General features: G+C 36.3%; 1 protein-coding gene across 1 annotated transcript in view; it reads right to left on the reverse strand.

The window, feature by feature from the left end:
- Window positions 1–11738: 11738 nt before the first annotated feature.
- The window catches only part of IRAK1BP1 (interleukin 1 receptor associated kinase 1 binding protein 1), a 35220-nt gene continuing 33899 nt past the window's right edge, over window positions 11739–13059 (reverse strand). The window contains exons 3-4 of the mRNA XM_065889168.1: window positions 12236–12366; window positions 11739–12128 (exon numbers count right to left, since the gene is read on the reverse strand). Coding sequence (XP_065745240.1) covers window positions 11858–12128; window positions 12236–12366 — 402 coding nt within the window. The 3' untranslated portion in view covers window positions 11739–11857. The remainder of the gene's footprint in view (window positions 12129–12235; window positions 12367–13059) is intronic.

The raw sequence follows: 13059 nt of genomic DNA on the forward strand, positions 1-13059 counted from the left end.
CTTCGCATGCACCCATATGCAGCAGCTAGCGATTAAGATGATGAAGTTAAGTTGGTTTAACAAACCTATCTCAACGAATAAGTGAAGACCATTTTAATTGATCTGTCACTTTTGTATGCAGAGAGAAAGCAGTATCCTCTTCTCATTCCTCTTGTGACCTGATTAGAAAGCCCCCGACCCCCAAGCATGCCCTCATTCCCTCTCACAGATCCTGCCCTGCCTCCTAACTAGCAACTCCAGTTTCTTGCATTATGGTCTAGCAACCCCTCTCCCGAGAAACTCCTCAGGCCCGTCCTTAGTAGCACTTGGATATATGTCAAGGTTTGGGCACCTGGCTTTTCAGCCTGCCTTTCAGACTCTGCATGTCCATCCTTTGTGACCCACCCAAGCCTTCACATTCTTTTCGTTCTCTTCTCTTGTGTTGTTACTGGAAACAGCATGCAGTAATGGAAAGATGCCATTTCAAACAACCATATTATGAAAAAGAGCAAACACATAGAAATAACATCAAACATCTGGTCAGTATTTAAATTTCCAAATGTCTCCCGCTCTAGTTTTGTTTAGTTTGTTTGAATCAGGATCCAAATAAGCTCCAAATAATTGGTTAATATATCTTAAGCAATTCCTAAGTTCCCCTCCATCTGGACTTCATCTCAGCCTCTGGACCACTTTCTGCCATTACTGAAGTAAATTATTAGGTTTTTAAGGACCTTTTCCTAGAGGGTGAAATGGACTCACCAGTGATGTCTGGACTTAGAGTTGTGGAAATCCTCGGCATTTTGTATGCCTTTAAGAGCCCAGCATTTTGGCTTGGAATCAGAAAGTGGAAGAGAGCATACAGAGACAAAACTCATTCAGCGGCATCCTTGATGTACTTGAAAAACATACACACGTGGGACTTCCCTGGTGGTCCAGTGGTTAAGAACCCGCCTTCCAATGGAGGGGACGCGGGTTCAACCTCTGGTCGGGGACCTATGATCCCGTATGCCAAGGGGCAACTAAGCCCGCGCGATTTATAGCCTGAGTGTCACAACTAAGACCCGATGCAGCCAAGTAAATAAAAACAAAAACAAAACACACACACACACACACAGTGGACTTGCTGCGAGAAGCTAGGTTAGAATCTTTACATTGCAGGGATGTGCAACCCCTCAGCCAGTGTGTTACTTGACTGCTTTCCCTTCTTAAGTCAGTAGTTTTCCTCTTCTTCAATATACACTTTTCCCTCTTCCCATTTCATACTTTCTCTCTCGTCCCCAAACTGGCCTTCATGCTATCATTCTTTCTAATTTTCTACCAATGCTCTAATACCAAAGACTGGCTGACCACTCATCAGAGATGCTGTAGAAGAAGTATGGGTTTAGGTAGAAAGCGGACCCAGAGTTGACCTCTATGGTCCAGCTCTAGAGTGCAGGTAAATCAGGAAACAAACCTGATGCTGGGAAAGAGATTGAAAGGAAGAAAAACCAGTCAGACCTCTGCCGGTGAAGAGTCAGCAGATGGGGCTTAAAAAGTTAGTGCACATTGTTTCTGCCCCACAACGTGTCTGAATCCAGAAGTTCTTCTGGTAGATGTACACACTGCAGTGGTAATGTAGGCACCTGCATTACACTGATCAACAACAAGTGCTAGCTAACTCACACTGAGAATAGCCCAATTCAGCAAAATATCCAAATTAGGCTATCTCAATATTTTTTTTCCTGTATGTGTGTGTTCTACACATATACAAAATAAACATTCTCAGTGCCAACTTCTAACCTTTCATTGTTTTAACTGTGGATTAAATTGGTCTTAGGAATTTCAAGTTACCCTTAAGAAAGGATATTCTTTTCCTACTGAAGGAAGCTTTTCTTGCAGTCTAAGATTTCTCTTTAAGCTACTTTTACCAAGTTTATCAAGTGACCTTTTATCTGGGCTCACAAATGTAAGAAACCTGTTAAATGAACCCAAGTTTTGTGGAAAGTCGGGTGCTTGAATTAGGGGAAATAAATTATGCTATTTATCATTCATTTTAAGAAGAGTAGTTGTAGCTGGGAAGAAACCTAATGACCTGGTAATGCTTCTAGTTAGCTTCCGATCCAATACCCCAAAATAAATAGTAGTAAGTTATTGAGTTCAGAGGTGGTAATTAAAAAACATCTAGTGTTTCATATGTAAATCTTGCTAAAGGAGTTTGCACAGTGAAGGTGAATGAACGTATTTTTCTTTTTGCCTGATATACTACATAGAGAAGCATCCTGGCAGACTTCTCACGGTGGAGATTCCCGAAGGTGGTATACTGATGGTTCTGTAGGCTGAACGCCACTAGAAACTCTACTGACTCAGGTATGCCAAGGGTCCTGCTTAGAGTCTTCAAGGAATCAAAGGGTTGTACTGTACTGTAATTCTTGTATTTTCTTTCATCCTTAAAAAAAATAGCTACCGTCCTTCGGGGGAGAACTTTACACATCATTTAAGATAATATTTTGGGATTGTGGGAGCAGAAAATGGGTTACTCAATGTAGTGTCTTTTGGCAAATAAAAGATATTAAACAACGTGTGCACAAAAGTGTTGAAAAGTAAAGTCCAAGAATAGAAATCCCTTAACACAATGATATAGTCATCCTTCTGTAAATATTAAAAAAAAACAAAAATGAATAAAGATCAGTACGCATTCTCCTTTTGTAGTGGAAGCTCTGTAATTAAATCTTCCCTCCTTATCTTTTTCTTGGAGGGGGGGATTGGGAGGGTGGCTCAATCAATTATAACACTACCTCTACTTATTGAGATTAGCACGGTACTTTTCAATAACATTTGGTTGATAAGAATACTTGAAAATTGCAATTAGCTTTAAGAACAAACAGGAACTCTTCTTAAAATCGTTTTAGAAAACTAGCTTGAGCATGGATGGGCAAATGGGGGCTCAAAACAATTTTGGAGAAAAATAAAGTCAGGTGGTTACCTTGGATGACAAAGTGTAACTTCTGAAAAGTATTGACTTTTTAGCTTTATCTCAAGGAAAATGAAGCAAGACTATGAGGGTAATGGGAACATGATCTTAGTCTGTTCTTTGCCCACTTTCACATATCATTTCCCTATATAGTTGGGAAAGAAACCAGATTATTTAGTAAAAAAAGAATATTTAGCATTCCATATACTCGAGGGTAGTTTATTGCAGCAAACATGTCTTACTCTCAGCTTTTTATTGGTGTATACTCTCCTTACCTTTTGGGGGAAAGAAATTACTGAGTTACTCTCCCTATTTCAGACGGATCCTGTATGTCACATCAGTGAGGGCTGAGGTGGGGGATTGCAGTTTTTTGGCCTCGCCAAATCTGGATTTTACCCTGAGTTTTCTTTTGCTTTCTTTCTTTTTTTTTTTTTTTTGTAGTTTTGTGAACTCTTGGGACATCAGAGAACTGTAGTAAAATATTATTATAAAATCACATATCAATGCTGAATATTGGTATCTAAGACTTTAGAATTCCTTTTTACTATTAGCTCAATTTTGACCCTACAGGGTGAAAAGCTCCACAGTATTCCAGAGGTGACTGATTGCCCCATAAGGTATATTACACTTTTTAAAAATAGTGTGCTCATAAAAGCTTTTTTCTAAACAATAAATTTTGTCTGATGTATATTCCTTTTAAACATGTACAAAATGAGAAAAAGATCCTTTGTGGAAAAGAGAAATTGGCTCTAATGGATAATAAAACTGTAATAAAAATGCAGAAAAAGACTATGTAGCTAGATTATACTTTTGTGATTAAAAAATTACATTCTTAAGATAAAATAACCTATAGTTCTGACACCTGATTTCTCACACAACAGAAAACTTACTGGGCATGATATGGACTGTGTGTGTGTGTGTGTGTGTGTGTGTTTTATGTATTTTAATACTCTTGTTTCATGGAAGAGGTCTATTTTCTCTAACTTTTACACAGATAAACTCAACATGGTTGGATAAAAGACAAGTTCCTCTCTCAGACATGATAGCTAGACCTAGGTAACAAGAAACGTCATTTGCTATATATTAACATGCGTTATGCCATTTGTTGTTTTAAAAGCATTTTATTTCTTTCTTTTTAAGGCTTTCTGACTGTTGGAATGGTTTTAGATGGTCATCCCAGAGAATGAAGGCATGGATGACTCACATGAAGCGCTGGTTGTTAAAGACAAGGTGGGAGCATTTATAAATCTGCTTTCAAATTTTGCCTAATCTGACTCCTGATTTGCACATACTCTTTCCAAAATATATTTTGAACTACGATGCCATGTATAAAATAAAGGAAGTTTGGAATGGTCTTTTCTGACCATCTAGAAGATTCGCCAGGCTTCTAGTAATCTATGTAAAACGTATTAATTCCATGTTATTCCTGAATAAATATTTTAAAGACCAGGGAGCTAAGAGTAGGGATAATTACTTCCTATTTAAAAAAAGGAGACAGATTCATTTTTTAAATAAATTTATTTTATTTTTGGCTGTGTTGGGTCTTTGTTGCCGTGCGCGGGCTTTCTCTAGTTGCAGCGAGCGGGGGCTACTCTTCGTTGCGGTGTGTGGGCTTCTCATTGGGTGGCTTCTGTTGTTGCAGAGCACGGGCTCTAGGCGCACAGGCTTCAGTAGTTGTGGGACTTGGGCTCAGTAGTTGTGGCTCATGGGCGCTAGAGTGCAGGCTCAGTAGTTATGGGCGCACGGGCTCAGTTGCTTTGAGGCATGTGGGATCTTTCCGGGCCAGGGCTCGAACCTGTGTCCCCTGCATTGGCAGGCGGATTCTTAACCACTGCACCACCAGGGAAGCCCCTCATTTTTTAAAAAACTATACTGTTAGTAGTAATAGGGAAGTGGCAAAGGAGTAGTCCCTTTTATTTTGATAATTTATATATCTATGTATCTACATCTATATATACAAATGTTTATAAGATTTTTCAGATAACAGTGTAAAACCATGAATTTAAAAGCATCAAGGCCACTTGAGAATAAGAAGTGTTCTAAAAATAGTAATTGGCATAGGGATATAACTGACCACAGACATCTAGCAAACAGAATGGTTTAAGGGATTCTACAGGTGTAAGAAGATTATCCAAAGTTCATTTCAAACCTTGAAAATGAAAGTCATTTATTTTTGACATTTTCATGCTGTTTCAATACTGATTTTTTTTTTAATGAAAAAGAATGAGAAAAACTGTAAGAAATAATTGTAACTTGACATTTATTCGAACATTTGTCCTGGATTATTTTAGGCTTGGCTGGAAAGGGGATATATTTTGGACAGGGTATGAAAAAAGAATTATGATGTAGGTAGCAAAATATACCCTAATATAACTGTTATTAAGACTTGATAAAAGTTTTTTTAACACGTAATCCACTTTTCCCCAAATAAGTCATGAAAACCTCACCATCCATGATAATTCATCTTCTCAGTGGCAAAAATGAAAAGATGTCAGGCTTTATTTGTGATATGCAGACTCAGTTAAGGGCACTTATGTGCAAGATTTTGGGCTGTTTATCTTGACTATGTATGACTGGAGAGAGAGCATTCATGAGAAATAGCGGTTTGTATGTGAGACAGGGAAGGAAGGGGAGAAGAGTATTCAGAATTCTTTTTTTTTTTTATAGATAAAAACCTAAACAAAACTTTGATTTCTTATATGTTTTATTAATTTCAAGCATTTTAATTTTAGCTTTTGTCCCTTCTTCTTAAATGATGTTGCTTGCAAGTGTAGCATTACAACTACACACATTCCTGATCATGATTTTAAAAAATTCTTTGTATTCAGACTTTACATGTTTCTTTCTAGTTGTAATAAGCTCTGGCAGGTAGCAGGCTGCAAACTGCAAACTAAGCATTGAAGGAACTGCCTCCACATATACTTCTGGGAGTGATGTGACAGCCTCTATCATGCCTGCTATCTTCCAAGAAGTTCATTATTCTCTCAACCCCCATATTCCTTTCTGAACACATAGAGAAGCAGTAGTTGGGTGGCTCTATAGACACTGCTGGGGTTTCTGCTCTTCTTGCCGTCAGGGCTGCGGTGGTGGAGTGAGGGTTAGAATCTCTCCAAGTCTCAGAGCTGCAGGTGTTCTCATACTTATTCAGTCGTGTGCTTATTGCAGGGTTATGTTTCCAGAGTTGTCACCAAATAATATGAAAAACCATTAGTTAATATCGGACAATGAAATGTCTAATCATTTAGATAAACATGTCTAAGGTGTTGGATTTAATGTTAGTGAGATCATCAATTCTCTATTTATTCAAACGAACAGTTGAATATTTTATTTATTTACTAAAATAAGTTTTATTTATTTATTTGGGTGCACTGGGTCTTAGTTGCAGCATGAGGGATCCTTGTTGCCGCGTGTGGGATCCTCACTGCAGCATGCGAGATCTTTTAGTTGCAGCATGCATGATCTCTTTAGTTGCACATGCAGGATCTTTAGTTGCAGCATGTGTGATCTTTTAGTTGTGGCATGCGGGATCTTTTAGTTGCGGCATGCAGGATCTTTAGTTGCAGCATGCGGAATCTTTAGTTGCAGCATGAGAACTCTTAGTTGTGGCATATGGGATCTAGTTCCCTGGCCAGGGATAGAACCCGGGTCCCCTGCATTGGGAGTGTGGAGTGTTAGCCACTGGACCACCAAGGAAGTCCCTGAATACTTTAAATGAATGTAATGTTTAAGAGCAGTAACATTTGGGGATGCTATGAATTCTCAACATTCCTACAGAATGAAACAAATATAGTCATTCCTCAAATATATGCCGATCTCTGTGGTTTGCAAAATTTTCAAAGGTTTCAGCTGCATATTCATAATGGATTCTTTGCAGAACACATCAGTCTATATCACTGCATCTTTATCATTTTAGGAATAGGTACAATGAAGAAGAAATCTGTGCTTTCCTTGCAGGTATTGAGCTAGTGGAACATTTGCTATATTAAAATAATTTTGTATTTGATTGACATTCAACTTTAAGTTAATTATACCTCACCTCCTACTCCAATATAGAATGTAATACTTTAGACCTTTCATCACTAGTTTAGCATAAACTAAGAAAAATTTTCTTTTGATGCTATTTACTTACTTGGGCTAGACTTGATTTATCTGAATCATTACACTCACTCTTTTTTTTAACATCTTTATTGGGGTATAATTGCTCTACAGTCGTGTGTTCGTTTCTGCTGTATACCAAAGTGAATCAGCTATACATATACACATGTTCCCATATCTCTTCCCTCCTGCGTCTCCCTCCCTCCCACCCTCCCTGTCCCACTACAATGAACATGGCTGACTTGGTAAAAAGAAAAAGCATAAAAACTGTTTTTGTATGAGATAAAAATTCATTATTGCTATCAAGTACAAATATAACCTTCTAAAATAGGTTTTGAAAGTAAAACTAATGGAAACATTCAATTTAAGCATCTGTTTATTAGAAGTTGTAAGTTAACTGAATTTATTAGATGCAGTTTTATAGCGGTTGCAGTCAGAATTTCAAAGGAAGCAACTTTCCCTGAGAGTGTGTCATGGCCTGTTGGTGAGCAATGTGTGGCACAAGTATATCACTCTCAGTGGTGACAGGAGGGTGGGGCAAAGGTCCTCACTCAGAGCTGATCCAGTAGAAAATATGCAAACGCAGCATGAACTCCATGTGGTAACTGGCCACTGAGAAGACCCTCCGCGGAAGAAACTCGAACGGGATGGTCACCAACAAGGCATCTTTGCCTTAAGTTTTGCTAATGTTGCTTGTCTGGGAGAGAGGTGGTTATGTAAATAAAAACAGTGAACTAGAGCCAAACAACAACAGAAAACAAAAAAAAACAGCCCATAGCACACTCTCAGGGAAAGCTGCTTTTGAAATTCTGACTGCAACCACTATAAAACCGCATCTAGTAAATTCAGTTAAAACTTTTAATAAATAGATGTTTAAATTGAATTTGTTTCCATTACCATTAATTTTCAAAGCCTGTTATAGAAAATCATATTTGTACTTGACTCTGGAATCAGTGCCCTGCATTTCCCTTCCCCATGTCCATGTGTACCAACATTGAGGTACTCTGCTATAAATGCTATCCTTCTGATTTGGGAATAAAGCAGAATCACTGACAACCAGCTTTTCCTCCTCTTAGCCTTTTATTAGCCAGGTACTAGGAAAAGAAATGGTTAAGACATAGTCCTACCCTTGAGGAGTTCATAGTCTTGTATAGAAACTGATACAGAATTAGGATGTAATGAATGTGATTAGTGTAGATTTTTCTGTTTGAAGTATTGGAACTATTTACCTGTTTTTGGGTCTTTTGTGCAAAATCGTTTGTAGAAGGGAAGGAGCAGAGAGGATGACAGAATCTCTATATTTAAAAAACTGGACACACACGCACCGCCCCCCCCCCCCGCCCCCACTGCCACCAGATGGCAATGTGATATTTGGAGGATTTTTTTTTTAAATTCAGGGATCACTGCCTTGTTTCAGGATCATTTAGATTAGTACTTTCTCCTGCCACCTAGGCTTTTAATCTCTTAGTGTGGAAACTGATTTTAGTTTTTGGTTCACTTATTTGCCTTACTAATTGTATCAAGCATATGAAACCCTGATGAATCAAACTCTGTATAGCAAATAATATGATTTTGATGAGCTGTTTTGTTTTTTCACTGTTACGACAGTACCAACTTACATTTGAAGTCCAAAGCCAGCATTTGCTCATTCTGAGGTGGGACTGGTGAGCATCCATAAGTGGCATGGCTATTTGGGAGTACTTTTGGTTGGGACACTGAAGCCAGGGCTCCAGAGAATATCCCCCTGCTAAACAGGTTATAAAAGGATGTTATTCTTTTTAATAAAATGGTACAAATAATTCCTCTTGAAAAGTATCTATTACCTCACCCTGAGAAGTGTTTGACTTGGATAAGCCACTGTTAATTCTAGTCTTTTAACATAACTGAACATGTTAAAGTGATTTAGGCCACAGGAGATTTTATGGCTATTAGAAACTATTTGGCTGCAAATATAATATGAATAAAATAATAAATGTTTTTTATTTTGATTAAACTGATTTATATAGTTTTTTCTGGAATGAATCATAATATATTTGTCTTCCACATAATTTTGTAATGTAGATAGTATGTTAACTCCCACTTTTGACCTCATAATTCATGTTTTTATTGTTTGTAGGCCAGTGAGAAGAATTCCTCATTATCAAATTCTCATCAACAAGTCTGACAGAATTTGCGTCTCCTAAACCTACATTTCCAAGGAGGTCATAACAATATTTATGGAATATGAGGCACAGAATCTTAAGTTAAAAAATATTTTTCCAGGTCTCATTTGCATTGAACTCAAATTAACTGTCAAATAAGAATACTGATATAAGGAAGGTAAATACTACAAAAAATGTAATCTTTAGCATGTAGCTGAATGGAATCCTAAATTTTATCAGTAATATTCAGAAACCTTATTTTAATAGTATTTCCTTCTAAAAAGGAGCTTGGAACATAGTGGGTTTGTTTCAAATATCCTAATTAGAAAGAAATTTTCTTTCAGAAAACAGCAATTGCAATTTTTTGCTTTCTTGAAAGATTTTCTTTAAAAAGGGGTTCAGAAGAAAGAAATTGTCAGGATTAAGGATTAAGTTTGGGATAGGTTTATTCTAGCAGGCTTTGTGGCACAGGTCCCCTAAGTAATTCATTGTGATACTCCAGTATCTGCCATGTGTCAGAAATTAACTTGCCATTAACTGACAGCTAAATTTGATACCCTTAGTCTTAAAGTACACAGGATGTCATACATAAACCAGTCCAATCTTTGAAGGATTACTTCTCTTAGATGCTCTACAGAATTGTAGGACTGTCCATTTTATAGGATTTTTTTTTTGAGGCAACATCTTTAAAAATGCCTGTAAATTCTAAAAAGTGTTTGCTAACTTAAAATTTGTTTTTAGGTATTTATTGCTAAGTTGAAAACCTTCTTTACCAAATATGATGGAACCAAAGATACGACGAAGCCATGGCTAAGAAAAATCAGCCCCCGTGATTAAATTTTATTGAGTATGAACAATTTTTTTCTTGATGTACAGACTCAATAGTACTTTTCTACCCAACTGGATAAATAAAAGCTAAAATATAATTTATTTAACTCTTTTTGGAAATAAAACTTCAACATACCTTAAACTGGTTTTCTGATAAGTTTATTTTTAATATGACTATTTAAAAATTCATCTTAATGATAGATTTGGAAAAGCCAACTTTTACTTGGGTTGACAATAATCAGAGAATGCAGCTGGTATAGTGGCTACCATTTACCGAGTAACTGCTATGTGCTAGGCATTATTCTTGTGGTCTTACAGTTCACTGCAGGGTAGGTATTATTAGCCTCATTTCATTGGTGAGGAAAGAGAAGCTTAAAGAAATTAAAGTGCCTTGCCAAGTTTCTATAACCAGTACATTGCTCAGCAGATATTTGAGAGCCTACTCTGTGTTGGCCCTTGTCACTATGCTAAGACTGAGAATGCAGCTGTGAATGAGAAAGACAAAATCTCCATTCCAAAGGAGCTTACATTCTAGTAGTAATATCAGGATTTTAAAATAGCGGTGTTGGATTCTAAAATTTTTCTTCTTAGCTTCCACACTCCTTCCCACCAAGGGTACTACAGAAGAGATAGATTAAGCGGTTGTAGTGCCACTTAAGAAAGCGGGTGGGGATGAAAACTACATACTGGAATACGTTATAGGAAAGAAACATTGGTATATGAGTGTCAAGCTCTATCAAAGGAAAAACCCTAGGGCTTAGCTGTATGGCAGGGAATGGAAAGCCTGTGCTGCATAACAGACTTGGCTTAGGTAGACACACCTGCAGATGGTGTATAATGCAATAGCAATGATATGTACTTGCTCAGATAGCCTTAAGGATCAGTATTTTCTCAGTGTATGGGCCTGCACTGTCCAACACGGTAGCCATTACCTACTTATGGCTTTCGAGTCCTTGAAATGTGGCTAGTGCAACTAAGGAACTGAATTTTAAATTAAAAAAACATTTTTAACTTAAAAACTGACACGTGATCCAGTTACTAGATCTTTCAAGAATGTCTGGAACAACTGGGTGTGTGAATCTATTTTTTCCACCTATATTTTAAGAAACTTAAATACAGATCAAGTATTTCTGATGAAAATTTAGCATCTGAATTGAGATGTGCTGTAATATAAAATACACACTGGATTTTGAAAACTTAGTATAAAAAAGAATATACAATATCCATTAATTATTTTAAGAAGAATTACATGCCGAAATGATAATATTTTGGATATACTGGGTTAAATAAAATATTAAAATTAGCTTCAACTGTTTTTCACTTTTTAAAAAAATGTATCTACTAGGAAATTTTAAATTACATATATGGATTGCATTATATATATTTGTACTGGAGAGTGCTGGTATAATCAAAGGAGCCCTAGTGAAGAGAGTCTGGTCCATATATTATCTTTTATTTCTGTCATCAAAATATTTTCTTAGTATATCTCATTACCCTTTTATCAAAAGTTATGTATTGCTCATCATTCTTTCTATGAATGTTAAAAATCATGTTAATAACTGTGTCAATACTTTGTCCTGTAGTAGGAATATAAAATTATTTACACATACACTTATATGAACTGTCACTATGCAAGTGTGCACATATAACACATTTATTCCCAAAGAGTACTTCCCATAGTAAGTTTTCAAAAACAGAAAGTAAACATAAGTATTCTGTGGAACTATATTCAAGGATTGACAGGCTTGGGGGAGAAACACTTTATATACTACATAATATACATATATTCAGGACAAAAGCAAACATTATAAAAAGTATAAAAATAGACAAAAAGATACAAACACAATATATTTTGGTCAGAATTTCAGATATGTTTTTTTTTCTTCTCTCTCCCCTTTACTTCAAAAGTTATAAATACTTTGGAAGCAGCATGTATTGTTGCACTTTTGATTTTTTGTTGTACAGTTAACGAACCTGAGAGTCTGGATGACTGGTGATCATCTATTTGGCCTTCCCATTCTTTCATTTCTTCTTCTTTGATTAATAAAGGTTTTCCTAGAGTTTGGCCAACAAGATTACAGACTTCTTGAGCTTTGCGCCATGCATTTTCTACAGCAACGACACAGGCTTGCCGTCTTAGGAATTAAATGCAGAGATTATTAATACGACAGTCAACAAACCGCAGCACTGAATAGTTTTGTTTAATTGGCTGATAATTAATTTAAAGATGTGCTTAACTTACCGAAGATTCTCAATAGAACCTGGAGTATGATAGAACTGGGGTTGGCTGATGACAACAGAGCTATCTAGCTTTTCAACAAGAAAGTTACAAATATTTTGCATTTTTCCGAATTCAGTAAATGTAATGCAGACCTATAAATGAAATGACAATTGAAATTATTTTCATGTCTGATGCTTTATTTCAAATCTTTCTCTAAATGTGAGTTAAAAAAAGTAAAGCCAGGTTACAATGAGGTCATTTTATAGTATGTAACAGATATGAAAGACCTACTTGGTACTTATAACTAAATTTTATTAAATTTATTTTTGCTTATTAATTTTGTAATTTATCTAATGTTGACTTGAACATTTAAAACTTCATTTTAAATCAGTCAGAGACTTTTTATGAGAACTGGAGGGTTTCCCCTTCAACTTTATTATTCAGATAAATTCTAACCCTGATAAATGTTTCATGACTCTTTAGTCATCTATGCCATTAGTTAGCTTCCTGATTAGCCGTAATTACTTCATATTTCACTGCTGTCATTTGAGGTATGTTTCTTCTTCCAAAAGTTATTTTCAGATCTATATGCAGAAGTTCATCTATTTCACTATGTCCTCTGCCTTTAAATATGTGGAAGCAGCAAAGAGAAAAAGAGGGATGAGGTAACCTCCTGAGTCACCTTATACACTGAAGAACAGCTGCCTTTAATCATAAATGTTATCCAGGGAAGACTGATGTTCTATCTGGTTTCAATACTAAGTGAATAATGTCTTTTATAATCAGTTTGTCAATTTCTTTCTTTTTTTTTTTTTTAAAGCTGACTGGGATTTTGAGTGGGATTG

The sequence above is a fragment of the Phocoena phocoena genome, chromosome 12 (genome assembly GCF_963924675.1).
Source record: "Phocoena phocoena chromosome 12, mPhoPho1.1, whole genome shotgun sequence".
Taxonomy (NCBI): domain Eukaryota; kingdom Metazoa; phylum Chordata; class Mammalia; order Artiodactyla; family Phocoenidae; genus Phocoena; species Phocoena phocoena.